The sequence below is a fragment of the Nycticebus coucang genome, chromosome 10 (genome assembly GCF_027406575.1).
Source record: "Nycticebus coucang isolate mNycCou1 chromosome 10, mNycCou1.pri, whole genome shotgun sequence".
NCBI classification, from domain to species: Eukaryota; Metazoa; Chordata; class Mammalia; order Primates; family Lorisidae; genus Nycticebus; species Nycticebus coucang.
The window spans coordinates 109905719-109932490 of record NC_069789.1 but is presented as its reverse complement, the minus strand read 5'-3'; the positions used below and the strand labels follow the sequence as shown (position 1 = coordinate 109932490).

At 45.9% G+C, this 26772-nt stretch overlaps 2 protein-coding genes across 11 annotated transcripts in view; one reads left to right on the top strand and one right to left on the bottom strand.

Annotated features, from left to right (window-relative positions):
* The window catches only part of LOC128596518 (NACHT, LRR and PYD domains-containing protein 7-like), a 41033-nt gene extending 34015 nt beyond the window's left edge, over positions 1–7018 (bottom strand). Inside the window, 3 exon segments of the mRNA XM_053606117.1 lie at positions 5964–6074; positions 6501–6607; positions 6940–7018. Of these exon segments, the coding sequence (XP_053462092.1) occupies positions 5964–6074; positions 6501–6607; positions 6940–7018 (297 nt within the window).
* Positions 6903–26772, top strand: part of NLRP2 (NLR family pyrin domain containing 2) — a 30377-nt gene continuing 10507 nt past the window's right edge. For 6 of the 10 annotated variants that reach the window (XR_008383106.1, XR_008383105.1, XR_008383104.1 and 3 more), the window contains exons 1-10: positions 6903–7078; positions 8686–8813; positions 13980–14065; positions 15173–15482; positions 16998–17054; positions 19233–19304; positions 20368–20442; positions 20606–22193; positions 23041–23211; positions 25567–25731. Coding sequence is in view for 6 of the 10 variants with exons in the window: in XM_053606001.1 (XP_053461976.1) it covers positions 15191–15482; positions 16998–17054; positions 19233–19304; positions 20368–20442; positions 20606–22193; positions 23041–23211; positions 25567–25731 (2420 nt within the window). In the remaining 4 variants the exon portion in view is untranslated. Of the gene's footprint in view, positions 7079–8685; positions 8814–13979; positions 14078–15172; positions 15483–16997; positions 17198–19232; positions 19305–20367; positions 20443–20605; positions 22194–23040; positions 23212–25566; positions 25732–26772 lie in introns of those variants that run through there. The other 4 variants (XM_053606002.1, XM_053606004.1, XM_053606003.1 and 1 more) reach the window with 4 other exon arrangements.

The following is a 26772-nucleotide window of genomic DNA, read 5'->3' as shown; positions in this document are numbered from 1 at the left end:
AACCACTAAGGCTTTGAAAGGTGTATGGTAGAAACTCAGCCAAACAGCTGCTGTTCATGTAGAAAGGCAGAATCAGAGGCAAGAACAGATACTTAGCTCCTCACATTAGGACTCACCTCCAGCCTTGGGATATTCTGCGCAAAGAAAATTCAACAATCGGTAAGGGGGTTCTTGTACTGACCCAACCTTTGTGATTGGCCATGGAGACCCTGGTGGGTGTGGCCTTTCCATCCACAGCACTGGCCTCCCACCCCGACTGCCCTCCCCCCCCCAGCTGTGATTAACAACTGGTGGTTCTCCTGAGCTGAGACTCACATTCCTGGGCCTCCAGGATTCTTTTGTGACTGGGCTGGGGTGGGCACTGGATAATGAAGACCTTTAAAACTCCCTCAGGTGTTCTATTTCTCTGCTTTCCCCATCCTCCACCCCCCACCGTGTGCTAAGTCATTAATTGTTCTCGTATCAGGAGGAACACTATTTGGGAGGGTCTTTATCCGACACGGGCAATCACTGTAACCTGGTTCTTTGTACCCTCAATGAATCCCCAACAATTTAAAAAAAAAAAACCTCCCTCAGGTGACTTAAATGTGCAAGTCCATTTCAAGACCACTTGAGTCAGGTATGGTATCGTGTTAGAACAGAAATTTTCAACTGATGTGCTGCGAAAAATTGTAAAGATCATTTTTTAAAATTAAATCATAGACTTCAAGGCACAATATATTTTTTGTTTTACTCTTTTTTTTTTTTTTTTTTTTTTGGTTTTTGGCCAGGGCTAGGTTTGAACCCGCCACCTCTGGCATATGGGACCGGTGCCCTACTCCTTGAGCCACAGGCACCACCCTGTTTTACTCTTTTTTTTTTTTTTTTAAATCAACATAATTTAAGTGTGCCGAGGAAGTTTAACTATAGGTTCAAGTGTACCGTGAGATTAAAAAAGAAAGGTGAAAAACACTCTGTTAGAATGTGAAATAGCACATTTTCTGTTTTGTGCAAGATACCTGGCTCACAGCCCAAAAGTCTTGTAACTTAGTTAATATTTAGCCTTTATTCTTTAGTTCCTGGAACATTCCAGAGCAATTCTGAAGAAATGCAGGTGAAAGAGGTGTCTTTTGTTATTCATAACAGGCCCTTTCAACCACACCTGAGTTTATGTTAATGAAGTGATTTGGAGACAGCCCTGAGACAATCCCAGGTGGTTGCCATGGAGAGACTGGTGCCAAGGACATCCACGACCTGGGATTAGACAAAGAACTTTCCAACCAGACACAGTGACTCAAACCTATAATCCCAGCACTTTGAGAGGTGAAGGCAGAAAGATTGCTTGAGCTTGGAGTTCAAGACCAGCCTGTGCAAGAGTAAGACTCTGTCTCTACCAAAATTAGAAAAATTAGCCAGGCATTGTGGCAAGCATCTGAAATCCCAGTTACTTGGAGGCCAAGGCAAGAGAATCACCTGAACCTGGGAGTTTAAGGTTGCCATAAGCTATGATGCCATAGAACTCAAGCCTGGGGCAACAAAGTGAGACTGTGTCTCAAAATAAATAAAATTAAAATAAAAAGAGAACTTTCAACCCCAGCCCCTACGTGACCTGGAGCAGGGAGAGGGGCTGAAGATTGAGTGGCATCACAGCTCCAACCTCCAACTGTGTAATCTAATCAACCCAGCCTTCAAAAGGAAGCCACCCTAAAAAGCCCAGAGGGAAATTTAGCCAGGCTAATTATGCCAGGAACCTGTGGAGGAAGCTACTTGGGAGGCTGAGGCCGGAGCATTGCTTGAGCCCAGAAGTTTAAGGTTGCTGTGAGCCATGATAACACCACTGAACTTTAGCCTAAGCAACAACAAAGTGAGACTATCTCTCAAAAATAAATAGGCCGGACTCGGTGGCTCACACCTGTAATCCTAGCACTCTGGGAGGCTGAGACAGGTGGACTGCTTGAGCTCAGGAGTTCGAGACCAGCCTGAGCAAAAGCAAGACCACGTCTCTACTAACAATAGGAAAAAAAAAAAAAAAACTGAGACAAGAGGATCTCTTGAGCCCAAGAGTTGGAGGTTGCTGTGAGCTATGATGCAACAGCACTCTACCCAGGGTGGTAGCTTGAGACTCTGTCTCAAAATAAATAAATAAGTTAATTAATTAATAAAAATAAAATAAAACAAAATAAATATACAAAAGAACAGGGCTTAGAAGAGCTTCCTCCTTGGGGAAGAACACATCCACAGGCAGGAGGATGTGCACCCAACCCAGGGGCGCTTCTGAACTTCACCCTTTCTATCCCTTCCTCTGGCTGTCCATCTGTATCCTTTTAAATAGCCTTTGTGACAAGTGGGTGAGTGTAAGTAATGTATTTCTGAGTTCTGTGAGCTGTTCTAGAAACCTCCAATGTATAGGCAGCTGGTCAGAAGTTGAGGTACCAATCTGGGACTTGTGATTGGCATCTGAAGGGGTGGCAGAAATTCTCCGTTTGGCAAGCTTTTGTCAAGCCCCTGAGGCTTCTGCTATGCCCATCTCGAACTTCCTTGTGAAATCCAATTTTAGGAAGAAACCCCGACCCTCACAACCTAATCAGGCTTCTCATCCTCCACCATCTGAGGTGATGTCTGCTCACCTGGCCTGTCTTCAGCAGGAGTCTCCCTTTTCCATAATGTGTCTTCATATTTTTCATGCACTGACCCCCACCCCGCTCCTTAGCTAGACATGCCCACTGTCTATGCTGCGCTGGGACTTGACCCCTACATCCTTCTCCACTGCAAGATCCTCTCACCCTGGCACCTTTATCTGCCTGTCTGACCATCTTGAATAAAGTCTTCTTACTTGCTTTGAGAAGCGCCACTGAATTTTTTTTTTTTTATTTAACAGAAGCACTGCTGTGGTACTGAACGATTAACTAAGGGATCTGATGTGATCTCCAGAAAGTGTTCACTTTTTCATTTCATCTACATGTGCCTTCTTGCTTTTTTTTTTTTTGTGTGTGTGTGTGTGGTTTTTGGCCGGGGCTAGGTTTGAACCCACCACCTCCAGCATATGGGACCAATGCCCTACTCCTTGAGCCACAGGCGCCGCCCGCCTTCTTGCTTTTTACTAGATCTTTTTGGAAGGGTATCAAACGCGATTAGTCTTTTCCAGAGACTAACTATGTCCTTCATTCTGCTTCTGTTTTATTTTTAGATGTTATTCTTTTTTCACCTTAGTTTGGACACCGTACAATAATTGCAAGCTATTTTACATTGTAACATAAATATTTACATTTATAAATTTCCTTAGTCCAACGTGTAAGGTTTAATAATAAATTTCCTGGCTGGGCGCAGTGGCTCATGCCTGTAATCCTAGCACTCAGGGAGGCCGAGGTGAGTGGATTGCCTGAGCTCACGGATTCGAGACCAGCCTGAGCAAAAGTCAGACACCGTCTCTAAAAATTGCCAGGCATTGTGGTGGGCGCCTGTAGTCCCAGCTACTCAGGAGGCTGAGGCAAGAGAATTACTTGAGCTCAAGAGTTTGAGGTTGCTATGAGCTATGACACCATGGCTCTCTACCTAGGGCAACAAAGTGACAGTCTGTCTCAAAATAATAATAATAAGAAGAAATTTCCTACCACTCAATTCTAAAAACTTAAGAATTGATTTAACTTTTTTTTTTAGACAGAGTCTCACTATGTTGCCCTCCCGTAAAGTGCCGTGGCATCACAGCTCCAGCACCCTCTAACTCTTGGGCTTAAGTGATTCTCTGGCCTCAGCCTCCCAAATAGCTGGGACTACAGGTGCCCGCCACAACGCCCTGCTATTTTTTTGTTGCAATTGTCACTGTTGTTTAGCTGGCCTGTGCCGGGCTCAAACCCACCAGCTTCAGAGTATGTGGCCGGTGCCCTACCCACTGAGCTACGGGCACCACCCTAACTTTTTGAATTACATAGATTTTGTTTTTTAATATACAAATGCATGTGATTAAGTAAATATCTTTTGCTATTCTTAACAACTTTTGTTGTGAGCAAATTAAGACTGAAATGTAACATCCCCCAAGGTCACACAACTCATGGGTGACCAGGGATGACAAAGATTTAAACAAACTTCTATTGGGATAAGTGAGTTTGGGTGGGGCAGGCAAGGGCTGCAAAGGTGGTTGGATATGGAAGAGAGGAACTATGTGGGCAGAACAGAGCCCTGGGTGAACTGATCACAAACCACATTTCTCCAGAATGTCCAGAGCTGTGGAAATTACATAAGCCGGGTCTTGTGGCTCCATAGGTGGGCAAGTGAGGCTTTGCCTACGCTGGCTGCTTTCCAGCGAGCTCCTCAGCCAGGAGTCAGCTTGTGGAGGTGCAGGGCTGGGCCAACAGCAACTCGAGAGCAGCCCTAAACCATGGCGTTTGAGTGAAATGAAGCTACTTCTGTTGCCTGCTACTACTGATGGACACCCATGAGAGGACAAAGGGTGTGCTTGCCCCCTGGTTGGGCACTGAATGTTTTCTTTTGAGACGAGAGTCTCACTCTGTTGCCCTGGCTGAAGTGCATCAGCCTTGCTCACAGCAACCTCAAACTCCTGGGCTCAAAAGATTCTCCTGCCTCAGCCTCCCAGGTAGCTAGGACTATAGGCGCCCGCTATAATACCCATCTAGTTTTTCTATTTTTAGTAAAGAGGGGGTCTTGCTTTTGCTCAGGCTGGTCTGGAACTCATGAGTTCAAGGGATCCTCCCATTTCGGCTTCCAAGCCACCTAGCCCAGCCACTAATTGTCGACTATCAGGTCCTCCATGTGTTTGTTTACCTCTTCACTCATGGATATATCCTCTAGGGGCAAAGTGATATTTTGTCCTCTGTCCCTGGTTCCTGACACCAAGCTCCAAAATCCCCAGGATTTCCTAGGTCATAGGAGGGTCCTTTTATTCTTTATTTTAAGAAGGTAACTGGGTGGGCTCCTGGTAGCCTCAGGGTGGGGAGATGGGGCCTGGTTGCCAGGAGAACCAGCCCAGTGATTAGATTACCCACAGCCCCACCCCTACCTCCAGGGAGAGAGAGGGGCTGAAGGTCAATTTGATCACCAAGGACAGGAGATTCCATCAACCAACCTAGAGCATGAAGCCTGCATAACCACCCCAAACAACAGGGGCCGAGAGCTTTTGGACACCTGGGCTCATGGAGGTACCTGAAGCAGGATGTGCCAGGGGAGGGCATGGACATCCCCTGCCTCTGCTCCTGTGCCCAGCCCTACACAACTTTTCCTGGTTGTTTATCTGTATCCTTTATCGCATCCTTTGTTAACACGACAGACTGACAAAAGTGTTTCCCGTAGTTCTATGAGCCATGCTAGGAGATCAGTCACAGTCAAGGAGGGGGTGTGGGAAGCCAGGTTTACAGCCAGACAGTCAGAAGTACAGTAACAACTTATAACCTCCTGCCTACAACTGATGTCCAAAGTTGAGGAAGTCCTTTGGGACTGAGCCCTCAGCCCATGCATCTGGCTCTCAGTCCAGGTAGACAGTGTCAGGAGAGAATTGGTGACACCCTGCTGGTGTTCGCTGGAGAACTACTGGATGCATGGGGAGTGACCCCGGGTATATTTTGGTTTCCTGAGGTGGGGTGTTCTGTATTGAGTGGTGAGTGTTGTGTTGAGCATGTGGGAGCAGGAAGCAGAGTGGTCATTCCTGTTTCTGACCCTCAGCCTTTCTTCAGATGTCTAGACCAGGTTACCTGCAGCTGGAAAGAGGCCAAGAGGAAAGGGCTGAAAAAAGATGGGGGGGGCAGCAGACTTCCTGAGATGCTGCAGCCTCTGAAATGACTCTGATGCACATTCCCAGGTGACCACTTGGGCTTCTCTTCATTCATGGGGCCAGATCCCCATCCCCAATTCATAGGTACTCAGAGCCAATTGGCTGGGAGTGGAAGGGGAAATACATCAATAAATCCTCAAAGAAACCTGATGGGATGATCTACAACCCCTGGAGGTGACATCCTGCTCCCTCAGCAGTGTACCTGGAGCAGGCAGGAGTCCAGCTGAACGTGGTCATGTGGCCCAGCTCCTCCCATTCGGTTCTGCACTAAGTCATCTGTGTTGTCTACTCTAGGAGTGACGAATGGTCCCTTCTGAAGGGTGTGGCAGAGGGGGCATTTAGAGACCCAGACCTCAGGGGGCTAGGAAATAGGTGGGGATGAGATTGCATGACCCTTGGGAAAGGGCATTCTGAGAGGGGAAAGAAGAGGGGGGCCCATGGCCCCCTTCCCCTGAGACCCTCCAGCTGCCCACCACAGAGCTGTTACTAGGAAACCTTGAGAGACAGGTGTGTGAGTTAAGAAAACAGAAACCACTCTATGAATGTCATGGGGAATTTTTGTTTGTTTGTTTTTGAGGCAGGTGTCAATCACTCTGTTGCTGTCTTGCTCTGTTGCTCAGGCTGGTCTTGAACTCTTGGCCTAAAGGGATCCTCCTGCCTCAGCCTCAACAAGTGCTGGGATCACAGGCACGCCTATCCAGAATCGTGTTCTTATAAAACTGCTGGAAAGCTGCAGAACTATCAGGTAACTGCCATCAGGACAATGTGAGAGCTGCTGCTGCCACATGTCGGTCAGAAAACCACAGGAAACGCTGCTCCTGTCACTGTCACTGCTTGTGCTGCTGTCTGGAAACCGCACAGTGTTGAAAGTCAACTCACAGCTGCCCCTGCAGGAAGTCAAAGAACGCCTTTGGCCTCCTCATAGCTCCTGACCCTCCCTGGAGAGCCACAGGAAGTTGTGATGGTGTCCGCAGGCATGATGACTGCTAGGTGGAGAGTGGGTCAGCGTCCCTTACAGCCCAGACATGTGGTGTCAGGGTGAGCCACAGGCTAAGGCCACAGCTCTGCTCCCCCTTCCCCTCCAGGCTCCTCCCTCAGGTGCAGATGCGGAGTGGAGAGCACCTCCCTCTGAGGCTGGAGATGGTCAGGGTGCCCTTGGGGTCCCCGCTTCACCCAACCTTGCCTCTCCCCACTGGTCCTGCGTGACTTCAGCGAACCTCCTGTTGCAACCCTGACAGCCTTCATGGACTTCTTCATCTGTACCCACATCACACCAGGCCTGCCTCCTGCCACCGACACTGGTGGATTTTAACAGAGGTGGGTGTGGGTGTTTAACACGGTTATGTGTATGTCCTAAGTGATTTGGAACAATATTTGAAGCTATCACACTTTTAATGGATGTTAAATATAACCCTGGTCTTCCAGGTGGAATGTCTGACATAAAAATAAAAAATCAGTGGCCAGGCACAGTGGTTCCCACCTGTAATCCCAGCACTCTGTGAGGCCAAGGCAGGTGGATTGCTTGAGCTCAAGAGTTCGAGACCAGCCTGAGCAAGATTGAGACTCCCCCTCCACCAGTACAAATAGAAAAACTGAGGCAAGAGGATCACTTGAGCTGAAGTGTTAGAGTTGCTGTGAGCTATGATGATGCCAGGGCACTCTACCCAGGACAACATAGTGAGACAATATCTCAAAAAAAAAAAAAAATCAGTAAGGGTGAGCTATTCAGTTATTTCAGATTTGGGGGGGGGGTGTACCCTTTTCTTTTCTTTCTTTCTTTCTTTCTTTTTTTTTATACAGAGACTCACTCTGTCACCCTTGGTTGAGTGCTGTAGTGTCATAGCTTACAGCAACCTCAAAATTCTGGGCTCAAGCAATCCTCCTGCCTCAGCCTCCCAAGTAGCTGGGACTATGGGACTATAGGCGCCCACCACAACACCTAGCTAATTTTCCTATTTTTAGTAGAGACAGGGTTTCATTCTTCCTCAGGCTGGTCTCCAATTCCTGAGTTCAAGCAATGCTCCTGCCTCAGCCTCCCAGAGTGCTAGGACTATAGGTGTGAGTCATCATACCTGGCTGGATTTTTTTTTTTTTTTTTTTTGAGACAGAGCCTCAAGCTGTTGCTCAGGATAGACTGCCGTGGCATCACAGCTCATGGCGACCTCCAACACCTGGGCTCGAGGGATTCTCCTGCCTCTGCCTCCCAAGTAGCTGGGACTACAGGCACCTACCACAACGCCCGGCTATTTTTTGGTTGCAGCCATCATTGTTTTTTGGTGGGTCCGGGGTGGATTCGAACTCGCCAGTTCAGGTGTATGTGGCTGGCACCTTAGCCGCTTGAGCCACAGGCACCGAGCCACCTGGCTGGATTTTTAATATATCTTGTATGACAGAAGGAAGCCTATCATAGCTACAGCTTCTAAGCAATGGTTCTCAAACTCTGCTGAAATTATAGTTATCTGGACTCTTTAAAGAATCCCCGAGTCTGAACAGACAGGGGTCCTCAAATTGCCACCCGTGGACCACATAAGGCGGTGTGATTGTATTTGTTCCCTTTTTGTTTTTTTACTTCAAAATAAGATATGTGCAGTGTGCATAGGAATTTGTTCAGAGTTTTTTTGTTTGTTGTTTGTTTTGAGACAGAGCCTCAAGCTGTCGCCCTGGTTAGAGTGCTGTGGCATCACAGCTCACAGCAACCTCCAACTCCTCGGTTCAAGAGATTCTCCTGCCTCTGCCTCCCAAGTAGCTGGGACTACAGGCACCCGCCACAACGCCCGGCTATTTTTTGGTTGCAGCCGTCATTGTTGTTTGGTGGGCCCCGGGTGGATTCGAACCCGCCAGCTCAGGTGTATGTGGCTGGCACCTTAGCCACTTGAGCCATAGGTATCGAGCCCATAGTTTTTTGTTTTTTTTTTAAACTATAGTCCGGCTCCAACAGTCTGAGGGATAGTGAACTGGCCCCCCGATTAAAAAGTTTGAGGACGCCTGGGAGCATCTGATCAATGAACCAGAATCTCTGGGCATCCATACAGTGAGACGATGCCACAGACAGGTGAGTTTAACATGCAGGCAAGATTGAGAACCACTGGTGTAGGAGAACGTGAAGCTCAGGTGAGGAAATAATCTCCACCTATCAGTAATCACAGTGGATATAGGAAGTTCTTGGTGATAGGCTTAGGTCTCAAGGGCCAATCACAGACCTCAGCCAGAATGAGAAACCCTTTTATCAGAGCCTTCCGCACCTGTGCCATTTAGAGGCCAGAGTAGTCCCTGGCATTGGGGAGGTGAGTAACAGTTCTGCAACTTTACTTCATTTCTCACATCTATGGTTAAATTCCTCTTCCCTTTCTTTGGGTGTAGGGGTGTCAAAGCTTAAAGGATTCCTGGGGTTTCAGGTCAAAATCCTCTTTGTGCCAGTTTAAGTAGGCTTTGGCAGGAGCCGCTGCAGATGACTCCTTCTGTAACTTTGAACATCTCTTCTCTTGCTTCAGTCTCAATCTTCTCATCTATGATTCTGTCACCCAGGCTAGAGTGCCATGGCCTCAGCCTAGTTCACTGCAACCTCAGACTCCTCAGTTCAAGCGATCCTCCTACCTCAGCTATAGTCTCAGAAGATACTCTGAGTAACTGGGACTACAGGTGCCTGCCACCAACCTCAGCAAAACTTTTTTTTTTTTTTTTGGAGACAGAGTCTTACTATGTCGCCCTCTGTAGAGTTCTGTTACATCACAGCTCACAGCAACCTCAAACTCTTGGGCTTAAGCGATTCTCTTACCTCAGCCTCCCAAGTAGTTGGAACTATAGGCACCAGCCACAACTCCTGGCTGTTTGCTGCAGTTGTCATTGTCCTTTAGCTGGCCTGGCGTGAGTTTGAACCCACCACCCTTGATTGGTGTACATGGCCAACGCCGTAACCACTGTTTTTGAGACAGAGTCCCAAGCTGTTGCCCTGCGTAGAGTGCTGTGGCTCGCAGCAATCTCAAACTCCTGTGTTCAAGTGATCTCTTGCCTCAGTTTTTCTTTTTTTTTTTTTTTTTTTGAGATGGAGTCTCATGTTAACCTCAGTAGAGTGCTGTGCGGTCACAGCTCACAGCAACCTCCAACTCCTGGGCTTAAGTGATTCTCTTGCCTCAGCCTCCCAAGTAGCTGGGACCACAGATGCCTGGCATAATGCCCAGCCATTTTTTTGTTGTTGTTGCACTTGTCATTGTTATGCAAACCCACCAGCCCCCATGTATGTAACTGGCGCCCTAACTACTAAGCTGTGGGTGCTGAGCCAAGTTTTTCTGTTTTTGATAGAAATGAAGGTCCCACTCTTGCTCAGGCTGGTCTCTTAACTCTTGAGCTCAAACAATCCACTGGCCTTGGCCTCTCAAAGTGCTAGGATTACACGCATGCCTCCAGGCCTGGCCAAAAATGCCTCTAATGGAAGGCATTGTTTGTTTGTTTTTTGCAGTTTTGGGCCAGAGCTGGGTTTGAACCCACCACCTCTGGTGTATGGGGCTGGTGCCCTACTCCTTGAGCCACAGGCACCACCCAGCATTGTTTTTTATTCATTGAGACAATAGAGCCTCTTAGAATCATTCTATTCAGACAACTCATTCTCGTGTCATTCCCACCATCTCAGATAGAAACGTGTGTTGCCTTCTCTGTACAGTTAAATCTATTCACCTGTGTTCCAAAGGAGACCAGGTTCCCTACATCTCTCATTTTCAAGCCTTTTTAAGGCTTACCTTCACTTAAGCAGCCTCAACTTTGGCTGGGTGCATGGCTCATGTCTATAATCCCAGCACTTGGGAGGCCAAGGCAAGTGGATCCCTTGAGCTCAGGAGCTCAGAGACCAGCCTGAGCAAGAGCAAGATCCTGTCTCTATTAAAAATAGAAAAACTAGTGGGCATTGGGGTAGGTGCCTGTAGTCCCAGCTACTCAGGAGGCTAAGCCAAGAGGATTGCTCAAAGCCAGAATTTTGAGGTTGTGGGAGCTATGATGCCATGGGACTCTACGTAGGGTAAAAGAGTAAGATTCTTTCTCCAAAAAGTGTCCTTTTTCCTAAGCCTGCGTAAAACTCTTGAGTACCTTAAAATGTCAGGCAGCTTTTATTCTTATGTTTAGGTTTTTGATTTAACTTTTGTATGTAAAATGAGGCACCATTTATGTGAAACTTTCTGAACAGGAAAATGTATACAGATAGAAGCAGTTGCACGGTGGTCAAGGGCTGGGGAGGAAGTAACTGCTTAATGGGTATGAGGTTTCCTTTGGGGGTGATGAAAATATTCAGGAACTAGAGATGGTAGTTGTACCACATCGCGAATGCACTAAAGCCCTTTTAATGGTTCACTTTAAAATGGTTGGTTTTATGTTATGTGAATTTTACCTAAAGAACAATTAAAAAAAAAAAATATATATATATATATATATATATATGCTTACCCAAGGGGGAAGAAGATTAGGTGGTCAACAGGGTTTGCTGCAAACCGCAGTTTTAATGACATTATTCATGCCAGGGTGTGGAGGCTGGGATGGCAGCCTTCTGTTTTAGAGCAGGATATTCACAGGGACACTTGAGCTGGGCTTGTGCACTTATAGCAAAGCCTGGTGTGAAGTAGGACAGAGCAGCCTGACCCACAGGGTGGCTCATCTCTCACTGAGTTCTTACCTCCTTGGTTGCAGGTATGGGGTGTGCATGCCTGGCCGGGTAAGAGGACAAAGATCAAGGGACATTCAGCATGACAACATGTTTTTTCCTAGGATTCTTGTGGATTTAGGTCTTTTAACCATTTTGAGTTGACTTTTGTATATGGTATGAAATAGAGGTCCATTCTTTTGCATGTGGATATCCAGTTTTCCCAGCACCATTTATTGAAGAGACTGTTCTGTCCCCCATTGTATGCTCTTGAAGCCCTTGTCAAAAATTAGTTAACTAGGCTCGGTGCCCGTAGCTCAATTGAGTAGGGCACCAGCCACATACACTGAGGCTGGCAGGTTCAAGCCCGGCCCGGGTCTGCTAAACAATGACAACCAGACAAAAAAAAAAAAGCAGAGCATTGTGGCAGGTGCCTCTAGTTCCAACTGCTTGGGAGGCTGAGGCAAGAGAATCACTTAAGCCCAAGAGTTTGAGGTTGCTGTGAGCTGTGACACCACGGCACCCTACAGAGGGTGACAAAGTGAGACTGTCTCAAAATAAAATAACTATATGCTTGGGTTTATGTCTTCAAGGAGGAAAAAAAAAAAAAACCTCTTGATTTCTTTCCAAAGATACAAAGGTATAGCCTGAATTCAATTCCTTTTCCACAGCTGTGCCCAAGATCAAATGACTGTCATGGTGGAGAGATTGATTAGGACACACTCTCTGCAGCGCTCACACCTAATTGAGAGCTGGCTTCAGCTGCTTTCTGGGATGTGACCTTGGATGACTTACCTAATTTTTTTTTTTGAGACAGAGTCTCACTCTGTCACCCTGGTTAGAGTACCATAGCATTATAACTCACAGCAACCTCAAACTCTAAGGCTCAAGAGATCTTCTTGCCTCAGTTTTTCTATTTTCAATAGAGACGGGGGTCTCACTCTTGTTCAGGCTGGTCTGCAACTCCTGAGCTCAAGCAATCTACCCACCTCGGCCTCCCAGAGTGCTAGGATTACAGGCCTGAGCCACTGTGCCCGGCCAATTTACCTAATTTCTGTGCTACTTCCATACCAATATCTGAAGCAGAGGGAAGAAGCCACTTGGGAACACTGTAAAGATTGAATGAGCCAAGTCTGAGCAGCCAATTGCAGTGCCTGATGAGTAGGGGGAGGCTACCAAGGCATGCCTGGTATTACTGTCACCTGGATAAAGTCAGGATCCTAAGTAGCCAAGGACAGAGACTCCCCACTTGACCAAACTTGAGCCAGCTTAGCAAAAAATCCCCTGCCCTTAGAATCTGAGAGATATGATCAAGTTACCCCTCTACCACCTTCAATGGCTATCACCCTGAAATGTCTTCAACAAGGATCTCCCAGTCCTGAAGTCTCCTCGGAGTAATTTCCCACCCACAGACCCTGCCCACCCAACCCTGCTTCCTAGCTGTCAATCTCCTGTCCGTCCTTATTGAAGGTTAAGCTCAATTTCCGTCCCTCACTGCAAAACCCTCCATTGCAGTCCAACCCTCTTAAAGTTTTCGTGAAAACTTTTTAACATTTTTCTGATGGGACTTCCCTGTGTTCTGGTGTCCCTAGAACACCAGCCGTGAGACAAGTGCTCCCATAGATCAGATTGTGGAAAGTAAACTTCCTGCTATACTTGCAATCAACCCTACCCCTCACCACAAAAAAAAGGTCCTGATATAACCTGCAAACTGCCCCTGTGATCTGATGTCCAGCCTAGGATCTGAATTGCAGGCTGTGCCCACCCATACATGCCTCATATGCTTTGCCTAAAACACAAGGAACTCGTTTCAGCTCTGGGCTTGGATACTACCGGTGGTTTGCTCTGCTTTGAATTTTTTTTTTTTTTTTTTTTTAGACAGAGCCTCAATCTGTCATCCTGGGTAGAGTGCCATGGCATCACAGCTCACAGCAATCTCCAACTCCTGGGCTTAAGCGATTCTCTTAACTCGGCCTCCCAAGTAGCTGGGACTACAGGCACCTGCCACAATGCCTGGCTATTTTTTTTGGTTGCAGTTGTCGTTTTTTGGCAGGCCTGGGCTGGATTCAAACCCGCCAGCTCTGGTATATGTGGCTGGCACCTTAGCCAGTTGAGTTATAGGTACTGAGCCTCTGCTTAGAATTTTTATCGCCCACAAATTCCCATGACTGGTTCCTCACACCTCTGTAGTCTCAGCTGAAATAATATTGTCTCTGAGACAAGGCCCATGGTCACACAATCCCAAATGGAAGTCCCCCCACTTTTGTATGACAACTTCATGTTTTTACGTTACTTGTGTTCGAATGTATTTATGAAATGCATGCTTCTCTCTCTCCCACCTTGTGTACATGCTCAAATTGTGTGAATGCCAGGTACGTAGGTTCTTACTCTTTGCCACTAGAACTTTAGTTCTAAAATTGTTCCCGGTGTCCAATAGGACCTTCAATTTGAATAAATGAATACTGAGCCACCCAGTTGAGATGGAGGATGCTGTACTTGTTTTACAATTGAACGTTCAGGCTTAGGCTTAAACATTGAACTGGTTTGGGTCTTTTTTTTTTTCCTCTGAAGCAGAGTCTCATTCTATTGCCCCAGGCTGGAGTGTCCTGGCACCATCATAGCTCACAGCCACCTCAAACTCCTGGGCTCGAGCTATCCTCCTGCCTGAGCCTCCCGAGTAGGTAGGACTACAGGTGCCTGCTACCACATTTGTTGTTGTTAATCTCTCTCTCTCTCTCTTTTTCTTTTGAGACAGTCTCACTTTGTTACCCTTGGTAGAGAGCAGTGGCAGCACAGCTCACAGCAACCTCAAACTCTTGGGCTCAAGTGATTCTCTTGCCTCAGCTTCCCAAAAAGCTGGTACTACAGGTGTCCGCCCCAACACCTGGCTATTTTTAGAGACGGGATCTGGCTCTTGTTCAGGCTGGTCTCAAACCCATGAGCTCAGGCAATCCACTCCACCTTGGCCTCCCAGAGTGCTCCCAGGATTATAGATGTAAGCCATCGCACCCAGGGTTTTATTATTAATCTCTTACTGTACCTAATCTATAAGTAAACTTTATCTTAGGTATGTACATATTTATAGAAAAACACAGTATATATAAGGATTCAGTACTTTCCATGGTTTCAGGCATCCATTGGGGGTATTTTGGAATGTATCCCTGTGGATAAGGAGGGATGAATGTATCCATTCTTATGAGTACGGAGATAAGTACGCACCCATGAAACCAAAACCACAATTTATGCCAGAAGCATATCCATGCCCTACGTTCAGTGAGCAGGGGTTCAAATCCGGGTATGCTGTCTAAAATCTGACTCTCCTCCTAGGTCAAGGGCACACTGAGAACCCATAACATACAACTGCATTGTGGGTGTCAAGATATTTCCAACTCAGGGTCCTAGTTTAGTATCCAACCTCCATATACCCCTAAGATAACTACATATCAAACTGTTAATAGGAGCTCAAGCCAATAGAGATTGTTAATTCACCTGCACATAGACCTACTGAAAACAGCCTCCTAGGTATGCGGGACTTGGCAGTATAGACCTCCTCTCTGCTTGCGTGCTCTGAGTCTGAGACTCTGAAGGTGAACTGTATATGTCAGGCCGAGCAGCCAGGGGAGGCGTGGTGGTACTGGGAAGTCCACATAAATTTTTCCTTTCCTGAGGAACAGCAGGGTGGGCAGTGAAAATGTCCCTGTTGGTAGCACAGGGGTGATGGACCTTTGAAATAGGACTGCCGGCTCACTGTCTCTCTCTCTGTTTCTCCCCTCGATGTTTCTATCAAGCCAAAGGCCAGGTCTCACATGGAGGACGAGATGGTATCTTCTGCAGAGTTAGGCTTCAACCTGAAGGCTCTTCTGGAAAAGCTGGATCAGAATGAACTAAGCAAGTTCAAGTCTCTACTGAAGAGCTTTGCCCAGGAGAATGAGCTACAGGAGCTCCCCCAGATGGAAGTAGACATGGCTGACAGGAAGCAGCTGGTAGAAATCCTCGTCAACCACTGCCCCAGCTACTGGGTGGATATAGTGGTCATCCAGGCCTTCAGACACATGAACCGGAGGGATCTGTGGATGAAAGCAAAGAGCGAGCTCAGGGGTGAGAAGAAACTCTGCCTTCCTAGGAGAGAGAAGTCAGTCTTCAGGATTTTATTTTATTTTTGAGACAGAGTCTTACTCAGTTGCCCTGAGGTTGAGTGCCATGGTGTCATTTCTCACAGAAACCTCAAACTCTTGGGCTCAAGTGATTCTTCTGCCTTAGCCTCCTAAGTAGCTGGGACTATAGGTACCCACCACAGTACCCAGTAGTTTTTCTTTTCTTTTTCTTTTTTTTCTTAAGAGATGCGGTCTCACTCTTGCTCAAATTGGTCTTGAACCCCTGACCTCAAGCAATCCACCCACCTTGGCCTGCCAGAGTGCTGGGATTACAGGTGTGAGCCACCATGCCCGGCCGAGTCTCTAGGATTTTAGAAATTCAGAAATGACATTGAGGCTTAGAGGGGTAACCTACCCTGAACGTAAATGCTAAGTCCTCATAAAGTCTTACCGTATCCGTCCTTGCTCCCATGTCCTTCCCATTCCAACTCTTGTCAGATTTCAAGTGGGCGGCGTTCATACCCAAGGGTTTCACATCTGCAGGTTCCATCCATCCCAGATGAAGACTATTTGGAGGGGGGAGCAAAAAGCATAGCAATTACTTAACCATTTAGATAGCATTTACATTGTTTTAGATGTTATAAGTGATCTAAAGATAAGTATGCAGGGCCAGGCATGGTGGCTCACACCTGTAATCCCAGCACTCTGGGAGGCGGGGGTGGATAGATTCCTTGAGCTCAGGAGTTTGAGACCAACCTGAACCAAGAGTGAGACCCTGTCTCTACTAAAAAATAGAAAAATTAGTGGGGTGTTTTGGTGAGTGCCTGTAGTCCCTGCTAATTAGGAGGCTGAGGCAGGAGGATCACTTGAGCCCAAGAGTTTGGGATTGCGGTGAGCTCTGATGACACCACAGTACTCTATACAAGGGGACAGAGTGAAACTGTTTCCAAAAAGAAAGAAAATGTAGTACATTTACATGAGGGGATATTATTCAGCCTTTATATAGAAGGGAATTCCATCATTTTGTTTTCAAAAACATTGCCAGTTTTTTGTTGTTTTTTTTTTTTTTTTTTGTAGAGACAGAGTCTCACTTTATGGCCCTCGGTAGAGTGCCGTGGCCTCACACAGCTCACAGCAACCTCCAACTCCTGGGCTTAAGCGATTCTCTTGCCTCAGCCTCCCAAGTAGCTGGGACTACAGGCACCTGCCACAACGCCCGGCTATTTTTTGGTTGCAGTTTGGCCGGGGCCAGGTTTGAACCCGCCACCCTCGGTATATGGGGCCGGCGCCCTACCGACTGAGCCACAGGCGCCGCCCAACATTGCCAGTTTTACTTCAGCTAGAGATTAGTTCTTAGTGTAATGATCCCTCTCTGTAACAGATAGGTGAGGGCTTTAAGTTCTAGCTGAGCTCTTGGAGATGACAAATCTAAAAACAGCAGGAAGGAGCCCAGAGAGCTGCACACTCACCAGGGGCCTCGGCTTTGAAAGATGCACATTTCTCACACTTCTTTTTTCAGAAGCAGCTTTGGCATCACTTGATAAAAACAATGATAAAAACGAGCCTCCATGGATAGGTGAGTTATCTCATTTGCAGGTTTTATTCCTCGTGTCATATTTTGAAACTCGAGGATCTGTTTTAATAGTCTGTGCTGAGCACTGTGTGTGCAGAGAAATACAAGACCTCATCCCTGCTCCTACGGAAGAGCTTGTCACGCAGGTGGGTAGCAGCAAGACCCTGAAATCTAAAATGAGGTGGTATCTGTGCCAGAAATCAGTAAATGCATACAGAGTGGGAAAGAAAGGAGCTTTCCTTTCACATCTGGATAAGTTAGAGATTTTTATTTATTTATTTTTGAGACAGAGTCTCCCTCTATAACCCTGGGTAAAGTACCATGGCATCATCATAGCTCACAGCAACCTCAAAGTCTCTTGGGCTCAAGCGATTCTCTGGCCTCAGCCTCCTGAGTAGCTGAGACTGTAAGTGCCTACCACCACATGGGACTAGTTGCTTTTTTGTTTTTGGACAGAGCCACAAGCTGTCACCCTGGGTAGAGTGCCTTGGTGTCACAGCTCACAGCATCCTCCAACTCTTGGGCTTAAGTCATTCTTTTGCCTCAGTCTCCCAAGTAGCTGGGACTATAGGCACTCGCCACAATGCCTGGCTATTTTTTGGTTGTAGTTGTCATTGTTTGACAGGCCTGGGCTGGATTCGAACCCACCAGCTCCGGTATCTGTAGCTGGCACCCTAGCTGCTTGAGCTACAGGTGCCAAGACATTTTTTGTTTATTTTTTTTCTGTTGTAGTAGAGATTGGGGCTTGCTCTTGCTTAAGCTGGTCTCAAATTCCTGAGCTCAAGGATCTTCCCACCTTGACCTCCCAGAGTACCAGAACTACAAGTGTGAGCCACTGGACCCAGCCAAGATTTGTAGATTGACCTGAAACACCAGGTCAAACTACAGCAGCCCAAAAGGCAAATCCAGACTACCAGCTGTTTTTGTATAGCCCATAAGCTAAGAATGCTTCTTACATTTTTAAATGGTTAAAGTTAAAGCTAGGCATGTTGGCATGTGCCTGTAATCCCAGCTACTCCAGAGGCCGAGGGAGGATGATCACTTGAGCCCAAGAGTTTAAGACCAGCCAGTGCAAATTATCTGCGATGTTAAATATTTCAAAGTATGCTTTTTTGTTTGCTCATCAGCTATTGTTAGTGTTTGTAGATTTAATATGTGGCCCAAGACAGCATTCTTCCAGTGTTGTAGCAGAAAAGAGAAAAGGATGGACATCCCCAGGTGATCTTTTTCTTTCCCTAATTCTTTCAGGATTCTTGTTCTTCCACTTAAATGTTCAAAACAGATGACTGGCTTGTGGTTTTCTCACTCAGAATACTGGTCTTTGTTATGTCACCTGGCTTCTTACCAGCTCTCAGGAATATTTACCTCCTGAAGAGTTTTCAGAGGATATTTTCAAACCAGCAGTTGTCCTGAAGTTCAGATCCTCACATCCAAATGCCTCCTGGGGTATCTTTCCGGAAGTTCCATAGACTGACCTGTTCCTGATTCAATATTGAGCTTCAAATAGTTCTTCTACTACTATGACTCTACCTTGTTCTTTTTCTTTTTTTAGACAAAGTCTCGCTCTGTCTTCCTGAGTAGAGTGGCATGGTATCACAGCTCACAGCAACCTCAAACTCCTAGGTTCAAGTGATCCTCTTGCCTTAGCCTCCCAAATAGCTGGGACTACCGGCACCTACCACAATACCCAGCTAGTTTTTCTTTTTTCTATTTTTTAGTAGACGCAGGGTCATGCTCTTGCTTAGACTGGTCTCAAACTCCTGACCTCAAGCAATTCACCCACCTCAGCCTCCCAAAGTACTGGGATTACAGATGTGAGACTCCGTGCCCGGCCTCCACCTTATTCCTATGCTCTTTCCCAGTATAATATAATCTTACCCACCTTGTCAGAAACCAGGAAGCTAATCCAGGCCCTTGGCTTTCTGATGCCCTTGTAAATAAATGATTATGTGAATGTGTCTGTTTCTCACATCTTATATTCCAAACTATGTAGGAATTCTTAGGCATATAAATCCAAGTCTGTGGCCTGACACACTTTTGCTTTTATGTCCAGTGCCTTGTTAACATCCTCTTTACATAATCTAGGCTTAAACATCAAGACCCACTGGTTGAGCTTGTGCCATCTTAAAGTCCTATTGTTAGCATAGTGACAGACCTATAAAGTCTCCTCTTTTTCTTCAGGCATAGAATGGAAAGAAGACCCAGAATATGAAAACCTGGAAGAAATACTACAGAACTTAGAAAGACAATCAGGTTGGTCTTGGGACATCCAATGTTGGAGTAACCTAAGTGAAGCCACCCCGGCCTGCTGCTCTTACCCCTCCTTTTGAGAACTCCATCTCTCTCCATCTCTTTATTATATTTTCAGACAGGGTCAAATTCGTCACCCAGGCTAGAGTGCAGTGGCCTCAGCCCGGCTCACAACATCAAACTCCTGGGCTCAAGCAATTCTCCTGCCTCAGCTTCCTGAGTAGCTAAAATTCCAGGTGCCTTCCACCTGGCTAATTTCTTCTGTTTTTAGTAGAGGCAGGGTCTCACTCTTGCTCAAGCAAGTCTCAAACTTCTGAGCTCAAGGAATCCTCCTGCATTGGCCTCCCAGAGTGCTGGGATTGCAGGCATGAGCCACTGCGTTGGGCTACTATTTTTATATACCAGTTGTCTCTTGGAGAATGCCTTCCTCCATTCTATAAGAATAAAAGGAAAAACAAACATTGCAGAGAATCAGAACTCAGTTTATAAAAGGTTGAGAAAATGTGTTGTAGATCATTTCTCTTGGAGTTTGCCGTCTTTTTTAAAATTTGTGTTTTTATATTTTTCACTCTCAACACATCCTTATCTAACTAAGAGAAGAATCAGGAAGAGAAGTCCTTTAATTATTAAAAAGCTAATGACTATAAATGTCTGTATTTGCTGTTTTAAGTCAGGCCCAAGTGAGGTTTGAATTGATGGCTCCTGATTTACAAGGCCAGCACCCTAATCATCGAGCTACAGTTCTCAGCTTGTATTTATTGTTTCAATGATCAAACAACTTTAGTATGAGCGCCTGGCATGTGTTCTAGTCCCATGGGAGAGGCAGATAACAAGTTGTTCAGGATAAACCATGTTGAGTTTGAAAGAGCAAGTGTTTCTTTTTATAGTTCTTGGCTGGTGGGGTCACTTGTCCTATTCTTCTCTATAAATTTGGCCTTTGTAATTCCCACTCACAATCTGTACAACAGTGAGACTTTGGGCTCCAAGGAGCCTGCTGGATCATCATGCTCTGACAAGGGACGAGCACCTGTTTTATGTCAAGGTCACTTTAGTTTGTATTTTCCAGAGAGTACAGAAATACAAGAAGAAGAAGTCAAAAACCTGGGAAAAACAAAAAGAATCTTGGAAGGAGAAAAGCCAGGTCTGTCATCCTGTATTCCTAGGGAGAGTTTGGGGTCAAATTGTTCTTTCTAAACTTTATTTCTTCTTTTTTTTTTCTTTTCTATTTACTATTTCCACAAATATTTTCCCCCTACTGAATAACCAACTGTGTCCTGTGTGTCCCACATGGCATGTCCCTGAAGGTAAAGAAGATATTTATAGAAGTATAATGAAAAAGAAGTTCTGGAAACGCTGGAAGGACAACTGGCCTGGACTCAGTGAAAACATCCATGATGTCACCCAGAGAGACAAGATGCTCATCCCCTTCTGTGACCCGACGATGCTTCGAGGGCCATTTCCACACACAGTGGTGCTACACGGCCCTGCGGGTGTCGGGAAAACCACCCTGGCAAAGAAGCTGATGCTGGACTGGGCAGAGAATAACCTCAATCAGGTGTTCAAATATGCCTTCTACTTGAGCTGCAAGGAGCTCAACCACATGGGCGCGTGCAGCTTTGCAGAGCTGATCTTCAAGGACTGGCCAGAGTGGCAGGATGATGCGGCAGAAGTCCTCGCCCAGGCACAGAAGATCCTGTTCATCATCGATGGTTTTGAAGAGCTGAGAGTCCCCGCGGGGGCCCTGATCCATGATATCTGTGGCAACTGGCAGAGGGAGAAGCCAGTGCCCGTCCTCCTGGGCAGTCTGCTGAAGAGGAAGATGCTGCCCAAGGCCAGCCTGCTGGTCACCACGCGGCCCGAGGCCCTGCGGGAGCTCCGGCTCCTGGTGGAGCAGCCGCTCTTCATAGAGATGGAGGGGTTCCTGGAGCCAGACAGGAGAGCGTATCTCCTGAGACAATTCGGCGACCAGGACCGGGCCCTGCGCGCTCTGGACTTGATGAGGGGCAACGCGGCCCTGTTCCGCCTGGGCTCGGCCCCCGCCGTGTGCCACATCTTCTGTGCTTGTCTGAAGCTTCAGATGGAGAAGGGGGAGGACCCTGCCCCCACCTGCCTGACCACCACGTCGCTGTTCCTGCGTTTCCTCTGTGACCAGTTCACCCTGGCACCTGGCAGCTGCCCCAGCGAAAACCTGCGAGGGTCGCTGAGGGCTCTGTGTCTCCTGGCTGCCCAGGGCGTGTGGACACAGACGTCGGTGTTTGACGAGGAAGACCTTGGGAAGCTCGAGATGGAGGAGGAGGACCTCTGTCCTTTCCTGGACAAAGGTGTCCTCCAGAGGGACTGTGATGGCTGCTATTCCTTGATCCACCTCAGCGTCCAGCAGTTTCTTGCTGCCATGTATTACATTCTGGACAGTGAGGAGCAGGAAGAGGCGGAGTGCCACAGGGGGGACATCGGGGATGTGCAGAAGCTGTTCTCCAAGGAGGAGCGAGTGAGGAACCCCAGCCTGACCCAGGTGGGGTACTTCTTATTTGGCCTCTCAAATGAGAAGAGGGTTCAGGAGCTGGAGTCGACTTTTGGCTGCCGGATGTCCCAGCAGATCAAGGAGGAATTACTGAAATACAGAGCAAATCTGGATGAGAACAAGCCCTTCTCTAGGACCGACATGAAAGAACTTTTGTATTGCCTCTACGAGTCTCAGGAGGAGGGGCTGGTGAGGGGCGCGATGGCCCCCTTCAAAGAACTGTCCCTCCACTTGAATAATAAAATGGATATTATAGACGCTTCCTTCTGCCTCAAGCATTGTCAGAACCTGCAGAAACTCTCACTACGGGTCGCAAAGGGGTTATTCCTGGAGGATGACACTGCATCGGAACCACACACTCAGCTTGAAAGGTAAGAGCTCAGTCTTAGTCTGCTAGTTCTCCCGTCTTCAGCTTCATCCCATACTCAGCTGGGAAGCAACCACAGTCTCCTGTTCCCTGTGGCTTAGGGTCAGCTTCTTCCCTCTCACTGGACTTTTGTTCCTTAACATGCAAGGTGAGAGGAACAATGTATGACACTGTGACAAAAAAATTGAAACTTGGAGTCAGACCTTGTCTTAAGACCTGCCTCCTCTTAAGTGAGCAGTTTTTGCAAATGGCTCAACCTGATGTGGTTTCAGGTACCTTTACCACCTTCTTGAAAATCCACTTTTTTTATTTTTTGTATTTACAGAGATACCATACATAAATAGAAAATTAAAGCAGGATTGAAAAACATAAATCAGGGCACCTGATATCTGCAAATCCTGTCACCCAGAGGCAACCACTAGAAGAAAACCAACATTCTTTGAAAAGTCTATATAACTACCTAGAGATTATTTTTTCTCAAGTTTTTTACAGATATCATTTTAGATCAACATTACTGCAAATTAGCTTGAGAAATGACCCAATAGTATGTATATGGATGCACCATTAACTACTCACATATTCCTTACTAATATGCATATGGTTATCAATCTTTAATCAATGATGTGCTTAGAATTTTAACTTATTCTTACCCTCTATTGTTTGTGGGATAAGAAGTATAATTTCTTCAGTAATCTGGGTGATATGTTGCCTGATAGTGGTAGTACATGATTCAATCATACAACTGTTGAAGTTATAATCACTTACTAGTGGTGTATTCCCACAGAAACTCATGTCCTTTGCTGCGATGGGTAAATGTTGGGTCAATAACCCTGTCTTTCTCTTCCCTATAGATCCCAGGATGATCAACACATACTTTCCTTCTGGACAGAACTTTGTTCCATTTTTGGCTCAAACAAGAATCTGACATTTCTGAAAATCAGTCAGAGCTTCCTTAGTACCTCATCAGTGAGGATTCTTTGTGAACAAATAGCTTCTGCCACCTGTAATCTTCAGAAAGTGGTGTAAGTAGATCAGAATTCCTAGGGCATAACTGGGTTTCTTACATATTTTAGTACTAGAATAATATTCAAATTTCTGTCCCAAACCCCACCAGGTGCCCAAGACACAAGGAATTGAGAGTCTTATCCTTACATTTGTCTAGTGGAATAATCATAAGACGTGTATGAGTATATAGATACTTCCTGTGACATACATGTGCGTGTGTATATATGTACTACACATGTACATATGTGTAGTGTAGCTATAAAATATATATATATTTTTTTTTTGTAGAGACAGAGTCTCACTTTATGGCCCTCAGTAGAGTGCCGTGGCCTCACACAGCTCACAGCAACCTCCAACTCCTGGGCTTAAGCGATTCTCTTGCCTAAGCCTCCCGAGTAGCTGGGACTACAGGCGCCTGCCACAATGCCCGGCTATTTTTTTTTTTTTTTTTGGTTGCAGTTCAGCCGGGGCCGGGTTTGAACCCGCCACCCTTGGTGTATGGGGCCGGCACCTTACCGAATGAGCCACAGGCGCCACCCTAAAATATATTTTTTAAGACAGTCTCACTCTGTCACCTGGTTAGAGTGCCATGCTATCAGCATTGCTTACTGCAATCTCAGACTCCTGGGCTCAAGTTGGCCTCCCAGAGTACTAGGATTACAGGCATGAGCCACCACCATGCCCAGCCCATAGGAAGTATTTTTAATACAGTGTAAAATACAGTTTGGATGTCCACAAAACACTATAATAAAGAATATCAAGATCCTAGGGGATTTTTTCATCCTGTTATGACAACAGTAGGGCTCTATGCAGGGCAGAATTTATCAACCCCTGTTAATATTTGGGGCTGTATATCTCTGTATTTGGGGGGCAGGAATCCAGCAAATCATAGAATGGTGAGCAGCATCCCTGAACTCTGCCTGCCAAACACCAACAGCAACCTCCTCCCCCAGTTGCAACAAGCAAAAACGTCTCTAGATATTTCCAGGCATCCTTGGAAATGGCAGGAGGCAGACTGCAAAATCACTCCTGGCTGGGATCCACTAATGTAGAGAGATGAGAATAGGTTTAGACATGCCTGAGAACTGAGCATTAAGCTTCTTGTGCTGGGCAGATATCTGTCTGAATGTGACAAAAAATGTTATTGAATAAAGTTAGAAAGGGTAGAGCTAAGAAAGTACCTGGACAATATAATAACATAAATACCGATATTCAGAGCATAGGGTGTCTGTGTGAACCTAAGACAGCTTATCAGAGTTGTCTTAGATCTAAGATTCTTTTGTATGGAGAATGTACTTGGAAAGTTTTGCAAGCTTAAATCTGGGTTGGTGTTGGAGGTTGGGGAAGGAGGCTAAACACCATTTATTCAGCCTGGTTGGCTTTCATCTCAATGAAATTCTGAGTTTCATTGAGATCTTCCCAAGCTGCAAGCACCTTCTTTTGTATTTTTCTTTCTCAATGAAAGAAATAAGAGCCATGTCCACTAAGGGTTACATTGGCCATGGAATCCTGATTCTAAATGCAAAGAGAATTCCTTTATGTCTAAGTCTTCCATAGGAAATAGAGTTCATAAAATGTACCCATTGGTAATGCTTCAGAGAAAAGAGACATTGGATCTTCTAATAGTTTCTAAAAGGACACGTTGGCCTGGAGGTACAATATTTCAGTTCTGAGGAATGGATACGTTCTGGGGGCATAATAGACACCAAGGTGGATAGAATTCTCAATACTGTATTGGACACTTAAAATATACTGAGAGAGTACATCTTGAGTATTCTCACCACACACAAAAAGCAAATGGTAACTATGCAAGATGACAAATGGGAGGGGGTTTTTTTGGGGGGAAGGCTGTTTGTTTTTGTTTTTCTTGTTTGTTAGTTTTTGAGACAGTTTCACTATGTCACCCTTGGTAGAGTGTTGTGGCATCACAGCTCACAGCAACCTCAATCTCTTGGGCTTAAGCAATTCTCTTGCCTCAGCCTCCCAAGCAGCTGGGACTACAGGCGCCCACCACAACACCCGGCTATTTTTTGGTTGCAATTGCCATTGTTTTTTAGCTGGGCTGGGTTTGAACCCGCCAGCCTCAGCGTATATGGCCGGCACCATAACCACTATGCTATGGGCACCAAGCCCTCAAATGTTAATTAGCTTGATTGTGGCAGTTATTTCACAAAACAAATATATATCAAAACCCTAAGTCAAAAACCTTAAATATATACAAATTTTATCAATATCTCTGTAAAGGTGGAAGAAAAGTTAAACATGGAGAAAAATAAGTTTCTAAAGTTTAAATATATAGATCCTTTTGTTTCTGTGTATGTACAGTGTGGGTACCCAAACTCAGGACGTCACCTTTGTTTTCTTTTCCTTAGACTCAAAAACATTTCTCCGGCTGATGTTTATCAGAGCTTCTGCCTCACTTTCAGTCATAACAACACTCTAACAAATCTGACCCTTCAAGGCAATGACCAGGATGACACGTTCCCTTCCTTGTGTGAGGTCTTGAGACACCCAAAATGTAACCTGCAATATCTCAGGTAAATCTGTCTGCAGCACCACAAACTCTCATCATGCAAACAGCTGCCACAAGTCTGAACAGCAATTTTGTGTAAATTAGAAAAAGTCTTGTTATTTTGAGTGGGCAGATGGCTCAAGGATAGATCATAGGCCAAAATTCAGCTCCATTTGCCTTGAGCAGTGACCAACCTGGACACATACCTAAGGGTCTTGAGTTTGAAGAAAGACCCAGAATCCTGGACTTTTTTTTTTTTTTTTTTTTTTTGGCCGGGGCTGGGTTTGAACCCACCACCTCCGGCATAAGGACCCAGAATCCTGATGTCATCCTCTCTGAGGTCATTTGTTTATGGTTCCTGCTTTCTCCTGCATCATCCAGAATACGAGCTACTTATCTCTTTTTTCCAGGCAAGGACCCTTTGGGAGGATAAGGTGGGTTTTTTTCCCCCACTATTAGTGCTTTGGTTTGAGAGATCTTCCCTTGGGAAGCTCTCCACATAGTGGTTCAGGTAATGATCACCGTCACCCAGATGTGGGTTCCACAGGTCTTCACTTGAACATACTTCATGGTGGTCCTTGGCCTCAAATTGTGTCTCTGCCTCTACTGCTATTATCTTAGGCTACTTAACTAGGTCATTATGTAAATGGGCTAATATACATCTCACAAAGATTTAAGGATTGAGCAAAACCAGTCCAAGCATATATGCGCTCAATAATGGTGGTTGTCATCACTAACCATTACAAATGACACTGCCTTCCTTTTCCTGTGACTGTTAGCTAGGGTGGAGAGGGGAAATGATAGTGTGGCTTAAAGATTTGGGTCCCTAATTTGTTTCTCAATGAACTAATTGATACTCAAAATGGAAGAAGACTCCATTTAAATTCCGGGATTTAAGGGAGACGCTATTAACATTTTACCTTATTTCAATTTCCCAGTTAAATGTGGTTCCTCTGTTGTAAGTTAGGCTCTAAGAGACTGGTTTTTAGCTGCCTTTCAGTGGGTTTTAGCTATGTGGCAGTATTCCATTCGGCATTTCATGTGGATTATCAACTTTTAACATTCA